General features: G+C 25.5%; 4 protein-coding genes across 4 annotated transcripts; 1 reads left to right on the top strand and 3 right to left on the bottom strand.

Annotated features, from left to right (window-relative positions):
* Positions 1 to 111: 111 nt before the first annotated feature.
* LOC127289015 (centrosomal protein of 131 kDa-like) lies at positions 112 to 3566 on the bottom strand. The gene is made up of 10 exons (XM_051316757.1): positions 3182 to 3566; positions 2955 to 3063; positions 2799 to 2883; positions 2305 to 2737; positions 1950 to 2167; positions 1680 to 1839; positions 1285 to 1541; positions 1038 to 1209; positions 412 to 575; positions 112 to 335 (listed from the first exon to the last, which is right to left on the bottom strand). Exons 1-10 carry the CDS (start codon positions 3494 to 3496, stop codon positions 197 to 199), a joined length of 2052 nt encoding a protein of 683 aa, XP_051172714.1. The 5' UTR covers positions 3497 to 3566; the 3' UTR covers positions 112 to 196.
* Positions 3567 to 4267: 701 nt separating this feature from the next.
* On the bottom strand, positions 4268 to 7812 carry LOC127289022 (proteasome subunit beta type-3). Its single transcript, XM_051316770.1, has 3 exons — positions 7684 to 7812; positions 4477 to 5042; positions 4268 to 4387 (listed from the first exon to the last, which is right to left on the bottom strand). The coding sequence occupies exons 1-3, from the start codon at positions 7684 to 7686 to the stop codon at positions 4339 to 4341; spliced, it is 618 nt and encodes a 205-aa protein (XP_051172727.1). The 5' UTR covers positions 7687 to 7812; the 3' UTR covers positions 4268 to 4338.
* Positions 7813 to 8051: 239 nt separating this feature from the next.
* LOC127289013 (cullin-2) lies at positions 8052 to 16453 on the top strand. The gene is made up of 9 exons (XM_051316754.1): positions 8052 to 8403; positions 9392 to 9590; positions 12201 to 12699; positions 13014 to 13193; positions 13779 to 13997; positions 14066 to 14236; positions 14317 to 14939; positions 15022 to 15334; positions 15470 to 16453. Exons 2-9 carry the CDS (start codon positions 9472 to 9474, stop codon positions 15599 to 15601), a joined length of 2256 nt encoding a protein of 751 aa, XP_051172711.1. The 5' UTR covers positions 8052 to 8403; positions 9392 to 9471; the 3' UTR covers positions 15602 to 16453.
* A 1675-nt stretch (positions 16454 to 18128) lies between these two features.
* On the bottom strand, positions 18129 to 23503 carry LOC127289012 (paired mesoderm homeobox protein 2-like). The gene is made up of 3 exons (XM_051316753.1): positions 23048 to 23503; positions 19153 to 19358; positions 18129 to 18648 (listed from the first exon to the last, which is right to left on the bottom strand). The coding sequence occupies exons 1-3, from the start codon at positions 23244 to 23246 to the stop codon at positions 18322 to 18324; spliced, it is 732 nt and encodes a 243-aa protein (XP_051172710.1). The 5' UTR covers positions 23247 to 23503; the 3' UTR covers positions 18129 to 18321.
* Between the last annotated feature and the right edge of the window lie 1064 nt (positions 23504 to 24567).

Below are 24567 nucleotides of genomic sequence, written 5' to 3'. Positions count from 1 at the left end.
TTTATTGTGAGCCTGGAAAACCTGAAATTGTCATGGAAAATTTTGAAAACCTTGAAATTTCAAGGAATTTTATGAAATATCGTTTTGAAAATTTAATTTCCTGTATTTGAATCGAGAAAAATCACAAATACTTGGTTTTTTTTTTTTTTTATTAAGTTTTTATTTGATAAAGTAGTACATAAAAATGAGGAAATATTTACAAAGATTTCAGAACATAATCACGTCGTTGTTGATCCAAAAGTTTCTCTAAGTGATCGCATTTCTTTTTCGTTTCCGTTGTTTCTTGTATAAGATTTTTTATCGACAGATCCTTCTGAGTTACTATTAGTTTTATCCTAAATGTTTTTTTTTTTTTAGTTAAATTACTGAAAAATATTAATTTAAATTACCTGATATAATTGAATTTATTACCTGCTGTATAATTGTGTCATCAGCGTTTCTCTATTGGAATTATTTTCCGTTAATTCTCGATAAAGTGACGCAATTTTATCCTCTAATTCCCTTTTCTCGGATTCAATTTCCTGTCTCACTACTCTTTTAGCATTGTCTCTTTCCACTGATACTGTTTCCAATGACTAAAAAAAAATACAAATTTTCATTTTATAATTTTAATTTAGCAGAATTCATTTTTTCATTAAATTTTATGTAATTCGAATTTTTAAATGACAAATTCTACCTAATTTTAATTTGTCCAATCTTTTATTTATACGAATTTTTAAGACGCCAAATTTTCATTTGTCCGAAATTACAAAATAACCGAACAAACAATCGACAGAAAGATTTTGGCGCAATTTTTGAAAATTGACCAATCACGAGTTTCTTGATAATTTCTAATTGGTTAATTTTTGAAAATTGCGCCCAATTCTTTCTGTCGATTGTTTATTCGGTCATTTTGTAATTTCGGACAAATGAAAATTCAACGTCTTAAAGATTCTATTAATTTATTTCTAATAAAATTCTTTGAAATAAAAATTTCTAATTATTGATTTTTATGTGAAATTCCTGCGCTTTTTTGTAATTTTAAATTCTAATTTTACTTTTCGAGCATTTTGCAAATCCATAATTCGTTGCTGTAAAATTGTTTCCGTTTTTTCGAGGCGAGTTTCAATAGTTTCGAGTCTTTCATGAGCGGATGATAATTTCGCTTTTAAAACTTGTTCATTATCAATGACAATTTGTAACTCTGATTCGTATTTTTCTGTTAGACATCTGAAAAAAATGTGTTTATTTTATACAAAATTAATTTTTCTATTTTGCTAAATGTAAAAAAAAATTGAAAAATACCTTAATTTATTTTCAGATGTTTTTTGAAAATTAATTTTCATATTTCTCGATTCCTTTTCCAAACGTTCAATCGCAATTTCAATTTGTCGATCTCTTTCTTTAGTACTCTCGTCCTTAATTTTCGACTCTGCTATTTCAAATTTAATATTATACTGTCTCTGTTGATTTTCCGTCCAAATTTCCTGTTCCAATTTCAATGACGATCGAAGTGATTCTAATTCGCTTCGATGTCTTTGCATCATTGCTTCCGCTTTTTCCTTAAAAAAAAAAGAAAATTTCAAAATATTTCAATAATTTTTATTAACTATTTTTTCTAATAATAATAATATTAATAAAAAAATATTATTATTCGGAAATTATTTCTAAACAATAATTTTAATAAATAAAAATTATACATTAAAATCGGCTGTAACTCGATTAATTTCTCCATTTCTCTCTGCATCTCTTTTCATTTGTTCTTGGGAAAATTTCTCTTTTTCTTGCTGTAGTTCCTCAAAATATTTTCTTTGTTTTTCATCAAAGAGAAATTCTTGTTCGTTCAATTTTTCTTCATATCTGCGAAGTAAACAAAAAAAAAAAAACAAAATTAAAAATCACGATTAATAAATTTAATTTCTTTTAATATTTTTGATTTAATTTTTTCAAAAGTAAAAAAAAAATGAAACCTGGAACGAAGAATTTCTTTTTCTTCATTTAATAATTTTTCATGATTTTCTGTTAATTCAACGCGAAGTTGTTCCATTTGTTGATTTGTTCGTCGAATCGCGCGAAGATCCATATTTTGAAGTTCCTCAAGATGAATACTTCGTAAATTTTGTATTTCCAATTGATGTTGTTCTGTCATACTTCGTAATTCTGGTTCCAAACCTTTCACTGTCATTTCCTATACAAAAAAAAAAACAAAATTGTTCAATTTCCATTTTTGGAGAATTTGTTTTCAAAATTTTCTTTCAAAAGGAAAATTTCTCGAGAAAAAAATTTATTTTGTATTTAAAAATTTAAAAAAAAAAATTGTGACACCTTAATTTTATTTGTTTTTGCCTCTAACCATCGTTCTCTTCTAATTTTTTCTGAAGCCGCACAAAGTTCCTTGGCACGTTGAATTTCAACTGAATGTCTCTCGACAGCGACTTTAATATCACGTTGATGTTTTGCATCAATTTCTTTAATTCTCTGCGTCAATGCATTGGATTTTTCTGTTAATTCTTTTTTCTCCGACAACAATTTCTCGATAAATTTTTGATGACGCTTCACGATACCTTGATATTTTAATTTTTGTGATTGAAGCGCCAATACATGTTCTTTTTTCAATGAATTTAATTTTTCACAAGCAACTTTTCTCTCATTTTTTAATTCATTTTTTAAACACACTAAAGTTGCTTCCTTCTCTTCCAATTGAAGCCGTGTCGTTTCTAAATCGTCTTGTAGTTGTGAATTTGGAATTATTTTACTCCTTAAAAAATAAATATTTAATTTAATAATAAATAACTATAATTCCATTTTTTTTTAATTACCTTAATTTTGAGTGACTTTGAACAAATTGATCATTGGATAAAAATTCTTCAAGAGCGTGAGTCGATTTCCCACCATTTATTGGTTCTTCAATGTGGAAAAAGGGAAATTATTTTTCCATTGATATTTAAAGAATGTATATAAAAAATGATTTTTACCTAATTTTGGAATTTCTTGCTCCAGTGAACCTAATAATTGCATAATATCGTCATAAGTTTGTCCACTCGAACTACAATTATTAATTGAAACATCTTTTTCCGGTTGAAGCTAAAATTTTAAAAATTTAGCAATTATAAAAAATTATTTTGCAAAAAATTAAAGTAAAATTTAAACAAATGAAAATAACATGAGTTGAAAAATAATAAATAATAATTTTAATACCCACTTGACTTTGATATTTATAAGAAACATTTTGTAATTCTTCTTGATCAACATTATTGGAATAACATAAATTTTCCTCAAGATCATTAATCATACTGCAAAGTTGTTGAAATGAACATGAATTTGGCTCAATAACATTTTGATTACAATCATTTGTTGGTTTTGTCAATTCTTTTTGTATAGATTGAAACATTGTTACATTTTCTCTTTCTAAATTTTTTAATTCCATCGTTTCATTTTTTGTTGCTATTGCTTTTTTCCCACAAATTGGCGGTTTTGTTAATAATTTCGGATGAATTATATTCACCATTGTATTCATTTTATTGTATACAATTTAAAATTGTGATTTCATTTGCGAATTTGAAGGGAGAAACAATTTACCATACCGGAAGTTGGTTTCTAAGGAAACAAAAGGGGGTTTTCAAGTGCCACTTAAATGACGCATTTCTTTCAAAATTTTATAAAAAATAATTAAGTAAATTTAGTTAATAATAATTTAATAATTAAAAATATTTATTTAAATATAGTATAAAAAAAAAGAAATCCGATTAAAATTCTATTTAAAATATTTTATAAGAATTTTGATGAATTTAATTTTTTTTAAAGAACAATTAAAAAATTATAACAATTATATACCTTGAAAATAATAATAATAATAAAAATAATAAGAGTGCAATTTTTAAAATTAATAATCGTTAACTTTTCCGAATCAATTTTTGCTCTGAATAAACTTTAATTAGTTTTTTTTTAAAAATTTAATTATTTTTTAAATTAATTTTTATTTTTCCAATTTGTAAATTAAATGACCATAAAATAAAAATAAAATAGGGAAAATGAGTGAATAAAAAGGGGAAAAAAAGAGGAATTTTTTAAAATAGAGGAAAAATAGGGGAAACACTGTGAAGCCTGTATTCGTTTTATAAAAAAAATCTCAAAAGGAAAAAAAGATGCGGATTTTTATTTTCTACAGAATGGCGTTTTTAAAAAATTTTTTGACTTTTCTATTTTTTTCCATTTTTGGACCACCTGATTGGTTTCAAGGCAGCAAAAAAAATTGTCACAGAAAAGAGGAATCAAAAGAATAATAACATCAGTGAAAGAAATTTTATTTTTTTTAAAATATAAGAAGTAGTAAATAATTGGCATAAAAAAAAATAATCCTTAATCCATTCGTGTTTTCACCATTCTAGTCGTAACTTTGTCCTTTTCTCTGTAAAAAAGAAAAAAGAAAGAAAATTTATTGATATTTTTTAATGATTATTTTGAAAAATCATTATTTTTGAGTGAAAAAAATCTTACATAATGTGAACGACGGCACCCCAACCGGAAATAGCGTCACGATCGCAAGCGCTCACCAAAGCCTGACTTATTTTTTCAAAAAGATCATCAGGTTCCATATCGGGTTCATAGAGAGCTTCGCACATTCCGTACAATTGCTCGGAGCATCCACCGCCAACAATAAAATCTTGTGGCTCATTTAGACAGCCAATTAAATCCATATTGCAAATGAATGGCTCAAATGTAACTGGATCGAGTCCAGCTATCATTGGCTCAATAAAATAAGGTCCAAATCGCCTTTCATAGAGAAGATTTGACACCATACAACTAAAAGTTCTTGGATGAATTCGTCTATTTTCTTTTAGTTCATATAAATTCAATCGAAATCTAAGTCTCTCCATTACTGTTTGACTGTCGGTCACAAGGCCAGGTAGACCGAGATATAAATGTGGACCCATTTCATAAATTTTTTGCAAATCCGTCGCCAATGTTTGCAATTGAATTCCAAATCGTCGATCAGCCGCAATTGCCACGCAATTCTTGCCCTTCATTGCTATCATAGCACCTCCATTATAGGAGAGAATACTCTGAAACAGTTTTGCGTTATTTACAAATTTCTCTAATTTTAATTTTTAAGAATTAAACCAAATAAGAGGAATCTTTTCAATAATTATTTTATTTTTTAAGCTTTTGCTACTAAATTTTCAAAAATTCTTCTACTTGTTTAAATTGTTTATCTTTTCGAAGAATTTGATAAAGAAAATAATGCAGGCCTCGGATCGACTTTAAGGCACAAAAAAAGTCGATTTATATTAAAAAAAAAATCGAAGTCAATTTTTTTTATTTTAACAAAATTTAATTGGTTAATAAATATTTTACTTTAAATAACCTAATGTTATTAGATATTAAATTCATTTTATTAATTCTGTAATGAAAATAATTCTATAAGAATATTATCAAGAAAATTTATTTCGAATATTTCAGAATCAAACTAATTGTAAGATAAATTTTCAAAATTTTATTTAAGTAGAACAAATTTCCAAAAAAAAATTCTTAAAGTTCCATTTTTATAATTTTTTCAAGTCTGATTTATATGCAATTTATTCGAATTAAAAATTTTGTCATAGTTTTTAGTTTTGATGATCATAAAAATTTCGGACAATAATTCAGTTTTAAAGATTTTTAAATAAATATTAAAATAATTGAATTTTGGAAGAGTTAAAGTTGAAATTTTTAGAAATAATTGAATTTCAAAAGATTTTGTTAATTTTTAGACAATAATTAAATTTTACAGAATTAAAAATAATTTATATTTTGGAAAAAAACTGATTTCACATAGTTCAATTTTCGAAATATTGAATTTCAATTTTAATTGATTTTAAATTGAAATTTTTTTAAATAATTGAATTTCAATTGATATTGAATTAAAATTTTGGAAAATAATTAAATTTCAATCAAAGTTTTGAAAAATAATTGAATTTTAGTTGATTTTGAATTGAAAATTTGGAAAATAATTGAATTTATGAGCCAAAAGTTTTGAACGTTCAAATGAACAAAACATTTTTTTCAATCTATAAATTATTAAAAATTTTAAGGTCAATGTAAAATAAAACAGTAAATTAAACAAATATTAAATTAATAACTTCTTTTTAGATATTTAAAACAATATTTTGTAATAAAATTCGTACTTAAAGAAGTTACAAAAAAAATTTTGTTCATTTGAACGTTCAAAACTTTTGGCTCATTTGAATTTTAGTTAATTTTAAATAGAAAAATTTGAAAATAATTAAATTTTAATTGAAAATTTTGGAAAATAATTGAATTTTAATTGATTTTGAATTGAAATTGTGGAAAATAATTGAAATTAGTTGATTTTAAATTTAAAATTTTTAATATAATTGAATTTCAATTAAAATTTTAAAAAATAATTGTATTTTAGTTTAACTTTGGTTGATTTTAAATTTAAATTTGGCAAATAATTGAATTTTTATTAATTCAGAATTTAAATTTTTGAAAATAATTAAATTTTAATTAAAATTGAATTATTGAATTGAAAATTTTGAAAATAATTGAATTTTAATTGAAATTTTTCAAAATAATTGAATGTTAGTTTATTTTGAATTGAAATTTTTGAAGACAATTGATTTTTACTTGATTTTGAATTGAAATTTTTAGAGATAATTGAATTTCAAAAAATTTTAGATGGAAAATTTTAGTAATAATGAATTTTTAGAACCTTTAAAATTAAAATTTTTGAAATTAATTGAATTTCAAAAAATTGTGTTAAATTTCAGACAATAATTATAATAAGAGAAATTTCTAGTGATTTTTGTTGATAAAGAATTTATTAGAAATTACATTAAAAAGAAAATTGAATTCCAAAAGTTTTTAATTTGAAAAATACGTTCAGATAATTAAATTTTCGAAGAATACTATAAAAATCATTAAAAAATAATTGAAATTTTCGCAAATAATTAAATTATAAGTAATTTTGAATTAAAATTTTTTTGGTAATTTTATTTACTAATTTTTTTTAAATTATAAACAATTATTAAATTTCATAAAGATTTAATTAAAAAAAAATAATATCAATAAATAAATTAAATTAATAACAATTTATGCAATTAAATTAAATAATTAAATTGTCAAGTATTGAATTAATAAAAAGTATATAAATAAATTGTCGATGAAAAATAATAGAAATTGCAAAAGTTGATTTTTATGTTTTAACAGTAAAATTTAAACCAATAAAAATATTTACGGAAACGTACCTAACCTCTAAAAAAAATATAAAAATTTATTTTCCAATAAACTTGATAAATTACTTGTAAATTTATTTTTATAAGCATCATTAATATTTAAAATTGTTTTTAAACATTTATTAAAGCAATTTCAAATTAAAATTGTTCAAAAAGAAAATGACAAAATAGACGATGAGAATGTCAATTAAATCGAGACAATAAAACATGGAAAATTAAAGTAAATTTTCAAAAATATAAAAACATTCGAAATTAATTAAAAACAGTAAATTTAGTTTGATTTTTTGATAATTAAACTTTAATTTTGATAAATGCATTGTCATTTGACAATCACATAACCTCAAAACAGCCTGACTTGACATTTATCCAAATTTTACAGGAGAACAAAAAATAATATTACAAACATTCTTTTTAAATATAAATTGAAAAAAAGTAGATAATAATTATCATAATTTATGAATTTACTCACCATTTTGATGAATTAGTTGTTAAAAATTCCAAAGCTCTCAAACACTCTGAAAAATACACAAGCGGCAAATTTTTTTCTTAAATTCAGAGCACCTGTCGTCAATAATCGAAACTATACTAAACGAAGAAATGAAAGATCTCTAACTAACCGACAGCTGAACAATTAAAAACCAAAAGAAATTTTACTGATTTTTTTACAATAATTTACAATGTGAAACATATAAATATTACTCAAGTTTATAGAAAATTTTTACTATTCCATAGTTGTAAATAAAAATACTAATCTCTCAATTAGAAAATGAATTCTTTTTTTCTAAATTTCAAATTGAGCGCCAAATTTACTTTAATGTATCGAATTGTGCAATCGATTTCTAAGATGGCCGACTAATGTTGTCGTCGTCGTCGATGCAGTAAAAATTCTGACGGTTAGGTGTACAGTGATTTTAATTTAATAAAAAAAATAATAATAAAAGATAGATTCTTTTAATAATTACAATAAAAAATTAATCAAATTGTCAAGTGTAAAGTGTTGAAAATTAACGTAAATATAAAATAAACAAACGTCAGTTGGAATGTATGAAACAAGTCATTGCAAATGTCATGCATTTTGCAACAGGGAATGACTCGCCATGTCCCAAAAATAAATGGTCCAGAACAATCACACATATTTAGAAAAAAAAAATTTATTATATTCTACAGAAATTGAAAATATTTCTTCAAGGTAAAAAAAAAGAAAAATTATTTACATTCTCTTTTTTGTTATTTTTTTTTCCTCTTTTTTTTTTTTGTTGCCTCCCACGCACGTGAATCAATGGAGTCAAGAGATTATAAAAACTGCTCCAATTTTTTTTTTTTTCAAAATTTAATTTATTTTTTAAATAAATTGTAAAAATGATTTGCGGGAATTTTTTTTTTTTTTTTATGGATATTTAATAATAATTTTTGTTTTTCTCTCAAAATTATAATGTTTTTAAGGTGAATTTTAAACAAATTATTGTTTGTTTTATTAAATAATAAATTTATTTGTCCTAATTTTCGAAATATTTTTTTTTTTGTCCCAATTAAAAAATTTCGATATTTTTTGGAAAAATGGGATAAAAATTAAATTTGCTTTTTTTGGTTTTGGTTAAAAAAAAAAAATTTCGATTTTTGGAGAAATTTTTTTTGAATTTTTCTTTTTGTTTCGGTTAAAGTAGAATGTTTTCTAATATATCAACAATTGACCTTGACCTGGCTTAAAGTCGTTCTCGATTTCCAAGTACACGTGAGAAAAAAAAAAAAAAAAATGAAAGAAAAAGAAAAGCTATTTGCCAAAGAAAATGAAATATAAGAGCCCAAGGAAAAAATGCCGAATTATAAGTAGCTCTCGTGTTTGCCACTTTATTTTTAAACTTTATTGCATGAAGCGCCAACGATAAAATTCTTAAAGAATTTCCATTTAATAGTCCGTTAACTCGACTATTTTTATTTACTATTTCGAATTCAGTTTTTTTTTTAAATTTTTTTCAAAAATTTTTCCTCAATATTTAAAAAAGAAAAATAATTTTTTATTTCTATTTTTAAATATTAATTTATTTTTTTCGGCACGATTTTATATTCTTTTTTTAATTTTTCGTTTTCACACAATCTCTTCCCTTTTTTTGTTGAGTAATTTTTTTTTTTTTTTATAAATTAATAATTATTATTTACTTGCCATCTTTAATTTTCAGGTGAAATCACAAAGTGATTTCGAAAATTTTCTAGACAATTTCTAAAATAAATTTTTTGAAGGTGCTAAGGATAAAGCAGAATGTCTTTGAAACCAAAAAGAGTTGATTTTATAGAAACTTGGGACCTTTTGCAAAAAACCGTGAAGGAAGTTATAACACTCGACCACGTGCCACGAGCCATATGGAACGATAGATTTAGGTAATCTCGTTATTATTGAATTTTACAATATTGAGATTGATAATAAATCTAAATTTATCTGAGTATTTAAAGTTAAATATTATATTTTTTTCTGGTATAGAAAAAAACAGGCCTTGGATTATACGATTTCTTTCGACTTTATTGAGATGCGCCTGTTTTGAATTTTTTTTACAAAATTTTTTAAACAAAGAAACTCATTTTTAGTATACAATTGTAGATTTTTTTCGGATTATTTTTATTTCAACTATTTAAAAAAATTTTTTAACTACAATTCTTCTCTGAATGAATTTTATTTTCAATAATTTTAATGAAATTCTTCAGGAATTCAATTATTTTAAACAATTTTTCAATTAAAATTTTATGAAATTCAATAATTGTTAAAGAAAAAAAAGAAATCAAAAATTTTAATTTAAAACCTAAAATTTTAATTATTTCTAAAATTTTCCATCTATAAAACTTTCTGAAATTTAATAATTTCAAATAATAACTCTTTCGAAATTCAATTATTTTCAATTATTCTTATAATTTCTTCGAAAATTCAATTATCTAAAAGCATTTTTCAATGTAAAAAATTTTAAATTTTTATCTGTAATTTCTAAATAAATTTTTCGGCAACAGAAAACCACCGAAAATTTCAATCAAAAATCACTTGCAGTTATCAATTATTTTGAAAAATCTGAATTGTAAATTTTTTGAAAATTCAATTATATTTAAAAAATGGTTATTTAAAATTATTTGATAAATTATTTCCAATTCTGTAAAGTTAAATTAATGAAATTAAATATTAAATTTAATTGATTGAAATTTAAAAAAAAATTAAAATTGAATTATTTCTAAAAAAAATTTCAACTGTAATTCTTCCAAAATTCAATTGTTTTGAATAATTTTAATATTTCTTTAAAAATTCAATTATTTAAAAAAGTTTCAAAAAAAACTGTAAAATGTATAAAAAAAATTTTAAATCCTATATAAAAAATTATAAATTATTAAATGTTAAAAATAAAATAATATTAAGAATTGAGATTGGACTAAGCGAAATATAATTTTGAAAAGAATAGAAAAAAAAGGAAAGTTGGAAAATAAATTTTAAAAAAAGTAGAAAGAGAAGAAAGATATAAAATTCAAACAAAAGAAATTGTAAAGAACATCTTTAAATTTTCTTTATTTCAATTATTTAACAAATTTTTAACTAAAATTCTTCACTAAATTAATTATTTTTAATAATTTTAATGAAATTCTTCACAAATTTAATTATCATAAACTATTTTTCAATTTAAATTTTTATGAAATTTAATAATTGTTTATAATTTTTAAAAAATTAGCAAATAAACTTGCCAAACAATTTTTTAATTCAAAATTACTTGAAATTCAATTATTTTCAAAAATTTCATTTTTAAAGTTTCTAAAATTTAATTATTTCTAAAATTTTCCATCTAAAATTTTTTGAAATTTAATAATTGCAATTATAACTCAAAATTCAATTATTTTTAATGATTTTTTATAATATTTTTCGAAAATTCAACTGTCTAAAAATATTTTTCGCTTAAATAGTTTTTAAATTATTTGTATTTTTGTCTGCAATTTCTAATAAATTTTTTAGTGTAATTATCAAAAATTTTAAATTAAAAATCACTTGAATTTCAATATTAATTTCAAAAATCTAAATTGTAAATCTTTAAAAATTCAATTATTTTTAGAAAATATTATCTAAAATTATTTGATAAATTATTTTTAGTTCTGTAAAATTTAATTATTGACGGAAATTTTTTTGACCATCAAAACTAAAAACAACTATGATAAAATTATTAATTCGAAGAAATTCCTTATAAATCAGATTTCAAAAAATTATAAAAATGGAACTTTAAGAATTTTTTTTTAGAAATATGTCCTACTTAAATAAAATTTTGAAAATTTGTCCTACGATTTATAAAATAAATTTAATATACTTAATAACATTAATTATTTAAAGTAAAATATTCATTAACCAATTAAATTTTGTTAAAATAAAAAAAATCGACTTTTTCGATTTTTTTTTGAATATAAATCGACTTTTTTGTGCCTTAAAGTCGATCCGAGGCCTGTATCAATTTATTTTAGTATCAAATTCTTCGAAACGATAAATAATTTAAACAAGTAGAAGAATTTTTGAAAAGTTAATAGCAAAAGCTAAAAAACCAAATAATTATTGAAAAGATTCCTCTAATTTGGCTTAAAAAGCGACAAATATTTCATAAAAAAAAAGATAAAATAAATATTGATTGGGAAATAAGCAAAATAAATCAATAAGAAATTTTTAAATTTCTATTATAATCTAACAATCTTATCTAATGATACAGTTAGTGTGTTTCATTATTTTATGTAATTAAAATTAATAATCGAATGTCTCTTCAAATTTTGACAATAGCTATTATTTCTTTCGTTCTCAAATTTATGTTACAATAATTACCTAAACATTTATGTTTACGGTCATTAAACCACGTGTTTGAATTCATTTGCTTCTCGTAATCGATGAAATTTACAAAATAAAAATAGAATTTTAATATTAATCCCTCGGTTCTGCTCTCTTATGAATACTTCAATGAATAATAAGAAAAATGAAAAATTTTCCAGTGACGTTTATTCGCTATGTGTCGCTTATCCGGAACCGCACGCGGATCGTCTTTACAACGAGACGAAGCAATTTTTAGACGAGCACGTTTCACAATTATTAACGAAAGTATTGAGCCAAACGGACATTGGCCTCTTGCAAGCTTATCATCATGCATGGATGGAATATTCTCAAGGAATTAATTACCTTCATCAATTGTACTTATATCTAAATCAGCAACACATCAAAAAACAAAGACTGACCGAGCCGGAAATTATTTACGGTACGTCGTCGGGAACTGCCACTGAATATCAAGAGCAAATGGAAATTGGCGAATTGGGCCTTGATATTTGGGAGAAACGAATGATTACCCCATTGAAAAATCAACTTGTTGCCCTTCTTCTTGAGGGTATTCATGCCGATCGTCTTGGCGAGGGACAACCAACGACAAACGATGTCATTTGTGAAGTTATCCAAAGTTTTGTCACTGTTAAGAAATATAAACGAAAGGGAGAATTAGACGTTAGTTTATTTTTTTTAGAAATTTATCTCGAGAGGGGATTCCATGGATAAAATCCAAATTTTTTGCCAGAGGAAAAATAACATTTTTTTGGAAATAGAGATTAAAAACTGCTCTAAAAAACGTAAATTTTGGACAAAAAAAAAATTATTTCAAACTGTAATACGGGGTTATTTTGCTCATTGCGGGTAAATTTACTCAATAAGTTAAAATTTTTTATTTTAGCCATGAAATTTCTCTCTCAAAAAAAAAAGGTATTTTTTACTAGTAAAAAAAGTTGAAAAATTTTCCTAACAATTGTGTTTTGAATTTTTAGATGTATATAGAAATTTTCGAGACTCCGTTTTTAGAAGCAAGTGGTGAATTTTATTCGAGAGAAGCGTCAGAACTTTTGCAACAGTCGGACGTTACTCGTTATATGGAAAGAGTTACCTGGCGATTCAATCAGGAAGAATTAAGAGTTCATAAATTTCTTCATAGCAGTTCAGTGCCAAAGGTAATTGAAAAAAAAAAAAAAATTTCATAATTTACATAAACTAATTTTAATTTTTTCAAAAAAAAAATCGAGAAAATAATTTTAACTATTAATTACAATTATAAATTGAATTTTAATTCACAGTATCTTTTTTTCAATGAAACTCTAATATTTACTAACGAATCACACAATGTTTTTATTTTAATTTTAATTTCTTTTTTTAATTACCGCAGTTTGGGGCTATTATACTCAACAAAGTTTGTTTATTTATAAAATGTTCTCAATATATTTTAAAACAGCTTTAGCTATTTGAAATCTTTTCTGCAGATAGTTTAAAGTACGATAAAAAAATAGAAAAAAAAATTTATAAAATTTTTTTTACAAATTTGATTGTTGCCAAAGCAAATCTATAAAGCTTTCGGGCCTGAGCCACGAAACACTCAAAAATTGACACTGAGTATAATAGCCCTTTAATGAGTAAAATAGCCCCAATTGAGGTAGTTTTCTCTTATTTGTGAAAAAAATCGTTATTAAAAAGAATTTTCTTTTTGAGAAATTAAAGTTAAAATCAAAGGGGAAATACAAAAAAAAAAAAAAAAATTGTAGGTTCGGCGATGTTGTGAGGAGAAAATGGTCGCCGCTCATTTGACTTGGTTACATGCGGAAGTCGATGCGATGATTCAAAACGAAAGGAGAAGAAATTTGGCCCTTCTTTATCCTTTACTTAGGCCACTGCCCAATGGTCTTGGGGCATTAGTTCAAAAACTCACCGAACACATTATAAATGAAGGCTTAAAGGCCATTGGATCCTTGCAAGGAGAAAATGTAATTATTTTTTTTAAATTTTTGCAAAAAAATTCCATCAATATTTAAATTTTTATTATTATTTACAGGTTCATACACAATTTGTGGAAAGTATGCTTGTTGTACATTCGAAATTTTCAACTATGATTAAAGAGGTGTTTAAAGGCGATCAAGTCTTTGGTGGCGCTTTAGATAAAGCATGCTCTGCCCTTGTTAATCATAGGCCAGGACCGAGACAACCTTCTCGAGCTCCTGAGTTGGTAAATATTTTTTATCCCAATTAATAATAATTAAAATAAAAAAGTATTCGAATGATTTTTTTTTAATATTTCTTTTACAGTTGGCAAAATATTGTGACTCGTTATTAAAAAAATCAGCGAAAGGAGCGACAGAAAGTGAAATTGAGGAGAAACTCGCGAGTTCGATAACTGTTTTTAAATATGTCGACGACAAAGATATATTTCAAAAATTTTATGCCCGAATGTTGGCAAAACGTTTAATTCATCAATTATCACAGTCAATGGACGCTGAGGAGGCAATGATCGATAGATTGAAACAAGCGTGCGGCTATGAATTCACCAATAAATTGCATCGAATGTTCACCGATATGTCGGTGTCGACGGATCTCAATGCAAAATTTGCCGCAAGCCTACGTGAACGTGAAGGCGAGAGTCAATTGGGCATTGGCTTTGTTGTTTATGTTTTGCAAGCCGGTGCATGGCCATTGGGTCTCTCGCCATCGCCGGGACCATTTCACGTTCCACAACAACTTGAAAGATCAATTCAAGCATTTGAAAGTTTTTATCATGCTCAATTTAGCGGAAGAAAACTTACTTGGCTACATCATCTATGTCAGGGTGAACTCAAATTTAATTATCTCAAGAAATCCTACCTCGTCACTGTTCAAACTTATCAGATGGCACTTTTGCTTCTTTTTGAGCAATGCGATTCTATTAATTGCAGGTAATTTTTCTTTTTCTATTTACTCATGTGACCGTCATAGAATTAAAAGAAAATTCTTTTAAAATAAAAATTTCTTTTTCAGGGAAGCTGCAGCTTCTTTGAGACTATCACACGATCAATTAGTGAAGCATGCAGCGAGTTTGGTTGATTGTAAAATTTTGAAAAAATCGACGGAGGGTGAACTCGAAGAGGACACGATACTCACGCTCAATTTTGATTATTACAATAAAAGGACGAAATTTCGAATCACAGGAGCATTGCAAAGAGACGCGCCACATGACACTGAAGCAACTCATCGTAGTGTCGACGACGACCGAAAACTTTACCTCCAAGCAGCCATTGTTCGAATTATGAAAAGTCGAAAATTGCTCAGACACAATCAACTCGTTCAAGAAGTAATTTCTCCAAAAAAAAAAATTCTTTTTAATATATTTTTTTCTACATTATGCAATATAAAGAAAATTTCTATTATACGATTTTGTTTTAATTTTTTGTTAATTAATTTGGCATATTTTTTTTTGTTGTTGCAGGTTTTAGGCCAATCGAAAGTAACGTTCGCACCGTCAATTGGAATGATCAAAAAATGCATCGAGGCGTTAATTGATAAACAATATATCGAGCGAACGGCAAATAGCGCGGACGAATACTCATATGTGGCGTAACGTCGCTCCTGAATTTCGATACTAATTTATTTCGCGCAAGACGTTCTTCTTGTATAGTTAAAAAAAAAAGAAACAGAAAAGGCGATTCTCCAAAAACATGAAATCAGAATTCATTATACGTTGACTTTTTTTTGAGATTGGGGCTAGGGGGGGGGTCAACGAAATTTATTTGCCACACAAATTTTTTATTGATTAATTTTCTTTCCCTTTTGAATATATTTTGTTACTATCTGAATGGAAAATTTAACACCAAATGACAAAGAGGTGAGAGAGGAGAATTTCTTTTTATTAATCTATAAACAATTTTCGAGTTTCGCAAAAATTAATACTAAAGTTCATACGATATTAGAAAATTGTAGCAAATTAAAAGGAATATTAAAAAAAAAAAACGGAAAAATTCCAAAAAAATATTAATGAAATGAAAATTTTATGTTTAATGTTGCATTTTGAATATAATTAAATTTTTCATAATTAAGATTTGAAAATTTTATAATATTTATCTGTGAATTTCGGTTTTTTTTTTTTTTAAATAAAACCGAGACAATCGAAAAATGTTTACTGATTGTAAAAATATTTTTTTTTCATTTTTGAAGAATGGTAATATTTACAGAATTATGTATTTTATTGAAAAAAATGTATACACTGAAGGAAAGAAGGATTTTTTTTGGAAATTTTTGTGTGCTTTTTTTAAAAAAACAAAAAAAAAATTAAACTTGAACGCCAAGCGTTTCGAGGAGAACGACTTCGAATCCACGTTATCGATTCTAAATCAGTTGATTAATATACGATGATTAGTCGATTAACAGAAATGTAATATATGCACACCGAATAAAGATAAAGTTACTATTTTAATTCAAAAGTGTTTTTAATTAAATAATTTTATTTTTCCAATAAAGGAATTTACTTCCTTAGTTTAAAATATATTTTTTTTGTATTCTGAGATATTCCACGGCTAAAACCAAAATTTGTTGGCAGCAGTTCATCGATTTGACTCAAAATTTTTTTTAAGTAGTTTCTACCTATAAAAATACTCAGGGAACCAAAATTTTAAGTTATTATCTCGTAAATAACTTTCACAATCGTTGAATTAGTGAAAAATGAAATTTTTTTGAAATAGAGATTAAAAAAGTACATTTTTGCTCTAAAAAAAAACTATTGCGATCGGAATTAGGGAGCATGATTTTCTCATAAAAATCATTAATTAGAATTTTCATTTTAAAGGAATTTTATTAAAAATAATTATTTTTTAGACGAATTTTCATTTTTCGAATTAGAATTTCACAAAAATTTCTTTCTATACGAATTTTTACTTAACAAAATTTTTAGCTATAGAATTTTTGTTTCGCATAATTTTTATTATACAGTCATTTAATTTACATAACATTTAATTTAAGAGGATTTTTAGTTAAATAAATTTTAATTTAACAAAATACTCTTTCAATCGATTTTTATCTGATTCGAATTTTTAAACGACAGAAATTCCAATAATTCACTGAATTTAAATTTAACTTAAGTTTTATTTGTACGAATTGTTAAGACGTTGAATTTTATTTGTCCGAAATTACAAATGGCCGAATAAACTATGAACAGAAAGATTTCGGCGCAATTTTTATAAATTGACCAATTACAAATTTCCTCAAGAAAATCGTGATTGGTAAATTTCAAAAATTGCCTTAGAAAAATTTTATGGTGTACAAGTTATTTCAAGTACATACCGTCAACCGGGGCTAATCTACTCATCCTGGGGTTATTATACTCAGCACCAGTTTTTAATTAATAAAATATTCATTAAATTTGACGTAAATATTGTTTGATTGTTTTGTAACAGAGGGCACTAAATTAATATTTTACATGTTTTTCAAAGTAACTTTTTCTTCTAAAATAACTTAAGAAGCTTGTTAGAATTTATATTGAGTTGTTTATTTAACCCTAAAATCTTTAATTTAAATAAAATTTCACCTTTTTAAATAATTTTAATAAAAATATAGATTTTAATAAAATATGTTTAACTTTCAAATTTATTAAACAATTGTTTAAATTTTTTTTTAATTTTCTATTTTTTTTGTCGTAATCTAGACTATCTGAATAAAATATTTCATGTAGCTAAAGATGTATAAAAAAAATGTTAAGAATATTTTATAAATAAACAAACTTTGCTGAGTATAATAGCCCCAGCAGCGATTGGGGCTATTATACTATTTACTTAAAAAGAAAAATTTGTTTTATCAAATTTATAGCAAGTTGAAGTGATGAATATAATAGCCCCAGCAGTGATTGGGGCTATTATACTCAGCACTTTAACTTTCTATTTTTTAAATCTTTAAATAATTAATCTCAAACAACTGTTTACATTTACCTCAAATAACTCTACTTATATATAAGTAAACATAAAAGTTTACCAAAGAAAATAAATTAAAAATTCACAAAAATATTCAAACAAATCATGTGTATTTAAAAAAAAATCTACAGACTATAAATTTACATAGAATTCGAAACTTAATATGAGACAACAAATAAATCGACAAAACATTAATAGCATCAATAAATATTAATTTAACTTTAAATAATTTAAAGCTATAAAATTGATATTATTAATTATCATTATACAAGTTTTTTTTTTTTTTTTTAAATCGATATTATAAATATCCTAGTGAATTACATAATATCACGTCTGAAAAAATGGAAGCAGGTGATGGGGGGGAAGAAGGAAAATTACTTCATTAATTTCGAGGCGGTTTCAATTGAAGTAATTCTGGATCTAACAATGGACTGTCGTCAGAATCAGGTGGTTTATTCATTCCATTTACAATTAAAGGAGACGAGGAATTATTGGTATATGGAGAAAATCCTGCCCATTCCATTCCAAGATAAATTGGTGGCGGACTTCCCAATGGTGGTTCTAACAATAAATGATCTTGTTGCTGTTGTTGTTGTTGTTGTTGTAGAACTTCTTGGCATTCATTTGAACCTAAATGTGGTCCCAAATGATTTCCCTTGCATTGTTTCTCCTGTTTTCGCCATTTTGCCCGTCTATTTTGAAACCACACCTGTAATTCATATGAATTTTTCATAAAAAACCAAAAAATTGAAAATTCGTCTAAAAAAAATATGATTTCTAATAAAATACATTAAAATAAAAATTCTAATTAAGAATTTTTGGTTTTAACGTATTTCATTAGAAATCATTATTTTTTTAGACCGAATTTTAATTTGTACGAATTTTCATTAAGCCGTAATTACAAATGGCTTAACAAATAATCGACAGAAAGATTTCGGCGCAATTTTCAAAAATTGACCAATCACGATTTTCTTGATATTTTCGGTCTACATTTTGAAAATTGCGCCGAAATCTTTCTGTTGATTGTTTTTTTCGGCTATTTGTAATTTCGGACAAATGAAAATTCGGCGTTTTAAAACTTCGTACAAATTAAAATTCGGTGAATTTGAATTAAAATTAAATTAAAATTTCGAAATTTTTCCAAGTATGTATTAAATAATTTCTGTGATTATTATTTTGGAAAATTATTATTATTATTATTATTTGATGTTACCTGAACTCTTGCTTCAGTGAGTTGAATTCTAAGTGCAAGTTCTTCTCTGAAAAATACATCGGGATAATGAGTTTTATGAAAGGCACGTTCCAGTTCCTCGAGTTGAAAATTCGTAAAAGTCGTTCGATATCTTCGTTGCTTTCTTTTTCCAACGGTTCCCGAAGTTTGACGCTCTTCACTTATTGGACTTTGTGAAAAATCATAAGCTGCAAAAATATATTTTACGCAAAAATCGTATATTTATGAAAAAAAAAAATGTTTGCACGAAGAATTTTTAAAAAATTAACCCACTTTTAGTTTTTCTCAATAAAAAATTGTACCTTATTATAAATTGCAAAATTTAAAACTCAAAGCATTGATTATTAATTTATAATAATTAACCAAAACAAAGAAATAGAAATTAAAAAATAAATAAAATATTTTTGTAAGAAAAATAAACGATTAATTTGGAAAGTACAATATTGTAACTCTTATCTAAGAAATGATGATATATTTGAGAAAAAAAAAAGTTTTTTAACTTTGAATTTAGCATCAATAAAATCAGCATTTCAAGCCTTAATGAATTCCGAGGTCAGGAGCTCTTATAAAAAAAAGAAAAGTTAAAGCGCAGCTCAAAACTTTCATCCAAGGCAAAGATTTCTTTAAAAAGTAAAACTTTTAAAATTCAAGACAGACATTTTCTTCTAAATTACTTTAAAATAAACTTTTTTTTTTCTCGTCGCAGTGATAAATATAGGTATTTAAAAATTGTCTTGGAAAAAAAAACAATACACGCCATGATGTAGACAATATTGATTCGACAACCGAAAGAATCACTATAAAGTCTAACTTCAGAAGCTCTAATACTTTCATCTGATTGATATATATACACACATTCTTCTTTTAAACCAAAAAAAGGCGAGAAATGCATTCATTCATTTTTAAATTAGTAAAAAGCAATTTTTCAAAAAAAAAACTATAATTTTTTAACAATTACAATTGGGGTATTTCAGATTGTCTTTCAAAAATTTTTTGTTATGGAACATTTTTTTCAAAATCTTTACGAAAAATAAGAAAATACGTATTTTTTATTTCTTTATTTGATTAAAATTGTGAAAATTAAGATTTTTTAAAAATAAAACTAAAAGTTTATCAAAAATTAAAAATTAGTATAGATAATAGTTTTTTTGGATTTACATAATTTAGTCAAGATGTTAGTTGTTTTTGGTAATAATCCACATTTTATTTTTAAAATTCTTATAATTAAATGAGCTTTCGCCCGTCAACGTCTCGGGCCTCATCAGATTTAAATACAATATATGGATTTTCACTCTCATTTAATAATTTTAAACAAAAAAATAATAAAAAATTGTATTAGAAAAATACTTTTCCCAAAAAGGGAATGCTTTCGTGAAACCAAACATAATTCAAATTATGTGGTATGATGTTTATGTGTCGATATATGTGTTCTACCAGACAATTTTAAAAAATAAAAAAAGTTGAATTAAAAATTACTTTTGTTAATTATCATAGTGAAATGTGATTTCAGGTTCTAAAAAAATGGCAAAACAAAAAAATTTGTTTACCCCTAAATTTAATTTTGAATGGTTTAAATTTTACGATTTTTAAAAATTCAATCTCTTCCACAATTTTGATTATTTTTCGACAAATTTTTTATACGCTTTTTTTTAATGATTTTGAACAATCAGTCGTATGGATTTTTAAAAATTTTAATTTTTTGCAAAAAAAAACAGAATTTCTAAAATAGACAAAACTAATTTTTTAAAAAACTTTAATAAATAATATTTTAGATTCTAAAGGTTAGAAAAAAAAAATGTACACCTCTTAACAATTAATTAATTTCAATAGGCTGAAATTTAACTGAATTTTCTTAATTAGGTCCTAAATAATTCTGTTAACTAAAGAATTTTTTTTACATTCTCATCATAATGAGAAGGTATTACATTTGGGCGATTTTGAGCCCTCTCTAATTCCAGTGAATCTCAACGTTTTGAGACTTTCTGATGCCGAAAAAATGGGTCTTAAAAAAATGTCTGTCTGTATGTATGTCTGTAGACAAAATTTGGTCCGACGATAACTCGAACAAATTTATTTATTATACATTTAAAGATTTAACAAAAAAAATTTTATCGAATTGAAATTGGGCTATTTAGAAAATTTAATCAGTCAGCAGCATAAAATTATAGACGAAAAAAAAACAAAATCTTTCATGGAGTCATTTTTGATAAAATCGATTTTTTAGGTTATAAAATTTAATTATTGGATTTTTATTAATAAAATGTTCAGGATCGTAATAAAATTTAATATTTATAATGCAGTTTTAGAAATAAAAGTATTGTGCTGCAAAAGATACTGAATTTTAATTTTGTTTTCCAAAAAAAAAAAAAATAATAAAAAAGCAACTCGTTGCACATTTGTAATTTGTTGAAATAATGGTGAAAATGAATGAAAATTGATAAAAAAAATGTTATTGAATTGAATAAATAAACTATTAAATGATTGATTTTTGAATATTTTGTCTTAAAGTAAGTTGCAATTATTAAATTATTAATGTTTAAAGTGAACGATATTTATCAGTGAGTTTAACAGTGAAAAAGTGTTCAAATTGAATAAAAACTGAGAAATTATTTTAGAAATTTGACAGCCCACACAGTATATTATATTTCCTAAATATTTTCTGAATATTTTATTGAAAGATTTGAAATATTTCAATGCGAGGTTCATGAAATGTTGATGAAAACAGGAAAATGTTTCCGCGGTTTCCGCCATTGATAAATATTGCCGTGCAATTTTGCTAAAACATTATACGCGTTAGGTTGATTCCACAATAGACAAAATCGTACCGTCCTGAAGGCCTGAGCAGAATAGAAACGTAATCGTAATCGCAAATGCAACCGGAAGAATGAGTTGGAGAAGGATAGATAGATTGTTTGTCCTTCTCTAACTCATTATTCCGGTTACGTTTGCGTTTACTTCCATAATTTCAATAACTTTTAAAGCAACAATACTTTTATTTCCAAAAATGCATTATAAATATTAATTTTTATTACAATATCCTGCACATACAATTAATAAAAATTCAAAAATTAAATTTTTTAACCTAAAAAATCGATTTTATCAAAAACGGCTCGACGATTGTATTGCACTGAAAATTAAATTATATTTTAAAAAGTCGTTTTTGTAAACTAAACATTAACCTCCATTAGGGTTTCGTCACATGGAGCAGATTAGATTTTAACCAATCAAAATTTAGTCTCTTTCGGCAAATATTACTTTACGGCAAGAGAATAAATTTTGATTGGTTAAAATCCATTCTGCTAATCTGCAAAAACATTTAGTGGCAGAATCTGTAGGGGTTAAAACTCACTATAGATATTGTTTTTGTAGATTTTATATTTTTATGCATTTCATTTTCTATATTCCTCTGAAAATACGTTTCTCAATTAAAAAACTAATTGAAAATTTTTCATTCAGCGAAAAATTAGTTTCCACTTTCCAAAAATTAATTCGTCAGCTTTTTCGAATACGTGAACAAAACTGATGTGATTTATTTCTAAATCTCATCAAAAGAAAAGGAGAAAAGTATGATTTCATAAAAAAAGGAACGATACTGTCGGTGAATAAAAATGAAACAATTCTAGAAGATGGGAATTAGAGTTGCAGTTCCAGAGAGGAGAGATGAATAATTGATAGACCGGATGTTTGGGGTGTGTAAAGAGGTGTAAAGAGGTTCATAACTCCTGAGCTGATTAGCGCTAACTTTGTTTAAAAAGGGACGGACTCAGAGAGGCTTAATGCATTTAGCAATAATTTAATTGAGCTCAACCCCAAGTTAGAGGAGCCTCGAGAAAGAGAGCTTCTCTCTAATTAAATCAGAACCCTGGGTTGCACTTACTGAATTTAGCTGGGAAGCAAACGGAGGAAGATTGCGCTCCCATTAGACCGGCGAGAGCGCTCGACTGGAGATCGCCAGGACTGATTTCTTCGGCACCAGTCGCAACAATTGCACCCGTCGACACCAAAGGATCTCGAGGGCTACCAACCAAGAACATCTGCCTCTCGGTACCATTCTCGTCTTCCACCTTCAATTCCATTATGAGGGGGATATTTATTTCTTCACCTCTCTCTCTCCCTCTCACACACACACCACTTTTCTTCAGTGAATCATTTTTTTTTTTTCCCTCCTTCTCCCTTGAGAAACTTTTCCTTTGATTAGATGATGGCTTTTGCAAATCCACGGACTTTCCTAATGCCAATCGAAAGCGGCTTGACAACTACCTTGGACTCGACAACTCGGCCGTTTCTTTCCTCTCTTTTCTTTTTTTTCTTACACCTGCGAGAGAGCCCCGAGAGTAGGGGATCGCGTATTCAAGAGGGGTTGCGGAAGCCGCAAAAATGTATTGCTTCTACACCACACGAATCAATAACACAAGAAACTACGATTGAACAAAAAAAAAAAAAAATCAGAGATATAAATATCTAAATTTTTTTTATATGACTATTCACTTTTGTGCGGAAAAGATCATTGAGGGAAAAAAATCATTTGAGTAGCGCTGAAGGTTTTCCCCCATTGCGTGGATTCCACGTCAGTTCATCACGCACTAATTTTAGTGATTGAATGGGATTTATGCCACTACTATTTGTGAATTTATTACTTTAATAACGATAAATAACTCCACGAAATATTTTTCCAAAATTTTGAAAAATAACTAAATTTTGAAAATTGTTGCTCTTTAAAAATGTTATTGTAACTTTTATTCTACTTAACCGAATTTAGTTTACGAAATCTTTGGTTAAAAGACGAAATTCTTTGGTTTTAAGTATATTTTTGAATAAAATTAATTTAATAAAATGTACATTTTTTTCTTCAAAATTTCACCAAATGTTGGGGAAAATGTGCTTAATATATTCTGCAAGTTTCATCTTTGGATCGTTAATGGTTTTTGAGAAAAAAAATAAAACGTAAACTTATGTACACTCTTGGCCGTATATATGCCTACACTTTTTTGTTCTTTTCTATCGCACGTGTTGCCATGACAACATGTGTGTTAGAAAAGGACAAAAAAATGTTGGAATACTCGGGCAAGAGTATACGGCGGTATTGTAAAAACAGCTTATAACTATAGCGCGGCGCATGCGTAGTGAAGAATATACACCAACTGGCTATCACTTGATTGCTCGGCGACTTTGTCTTTATTCTTTTTATCAATTCTGTAACCGTTTTTCCGAATAAAATCATACGAATTACGATTAAATTATAGACAAATTCTGTTTTAAAACGACACACGAATCATTTTTACCTGGGGGTCGCTTTCTATTATATGAAAATTAATATTTTATAAAAATTTACCCTAACCAAAATTATAGATTTATTTCTCTTATATTATTCTAAATTAACTTTTCAGGTTATAAATA

Source organism: Leptopilina boulardi, unplaced genomic scaffold (assembly GCF_019393585.1).
Source record: "Leptopilina boulardi isolate dan_hultmark-lab unplaced genomic scaffold, ZJU_Lbou_2.1 LbouV2_399, whole genome shotgun sequence".
NCBI classification, from domain to species: domain Eukaryota; kingdom Metazoa; phylum Arthropoda; class Insecta; order Hymenoptera; family Figitidae; genus Leptopilina; species Leptopilina boulardi.
The sequence above is the reverse complement of the archived record's forward strand: the minus strand, read 5'-3'. Positions and strand labels throughout refer to the sequence as shown.

What these genes read in the sequence shown, in the direction of transcription:
- LOC127289013 (XM_051316754.1), top strand. Translation starts at nt 9,472, where the DNA reads ATGTCTTTGAAACCAAAAAGAGTTGATTTTATAGAAACTTGGGACCTT. An exon ending in CTTCTCGAGCTCCTGAGTTG is followed by an intron (nt 14,237 to 14,316) that starts GTAAATATTTTT and finishes TTTCTTTTACAG; the next exon opens with TTGGCAAAATATTGTGACTC. An exon ending in ACAATCAACTCGTTCAAGAA is followed by an intron (nt 15,335 to 15,469) that starts GTAATTTCTCCA and finishes TTGTTGTTGCAG; the next exon opens with GTTTTAGGCCAATCGAAAGT.
- LOC127289022 (XM_051316770.1), bottom strand. An exon ending in GGTGCCGTCGTTCACATTAT is followed by an intron (nt 4,388 to 4,476) that starts GTAAGATTTTTT and finishes TCTTTTTTACAG; the next exon opens with AGAAAAGGACAAAGTTACGA.
- LOC127289015 (XM_051316757.1), bottom strand. Translation starts at nt 3,496, where the DNA reads ATGAATACAATGGTGAATATAATTCATCCGAAATTATTAACAAAACCG. An exon ending in GAGTTACAGCCGATTTTAAT is followed by an intron (nt 1,542 to 1,679) that starts GTATAATTTTTA and finishes TTTTTTTTTAAG; the next exon opens with GAAAAAGCGGAAGCAATGAT. An exon ending in ATGACACAATTATACAGCAG is followed by an intron (nt 336 to 411) that starts GTAATAAATTCA and finishes AAAAACATTTAG; the next exon opens with GATAAAACTAATAGTAACTC.
- LOC127289012 (XM_051316753.1), bottom strand. Translation starts at nt 23,246, where the DNA reads ATGGAATTGAAGGTGGAAGACGAGAATGGTACCGAGAGGCAGATGTTC. An exon ending in TTGCTTCCCAGCTAAATTCA is followed by an intron (nt 19,359 to 23,047) that starts GTAAGTGCAACC and finishes ATATTTTTGCAG; the next exon opens with CTTATGATTTTTCACAAAGT. An exon ending in TCACTGAAGCAAGAGTTCAG is followed by an intron (nt 18,649 to 19,152) that starts GTAACATCAAAT and finishes TATGAATTACAG; the next exon opens with GTGTGGTTTCAAAATAGACG.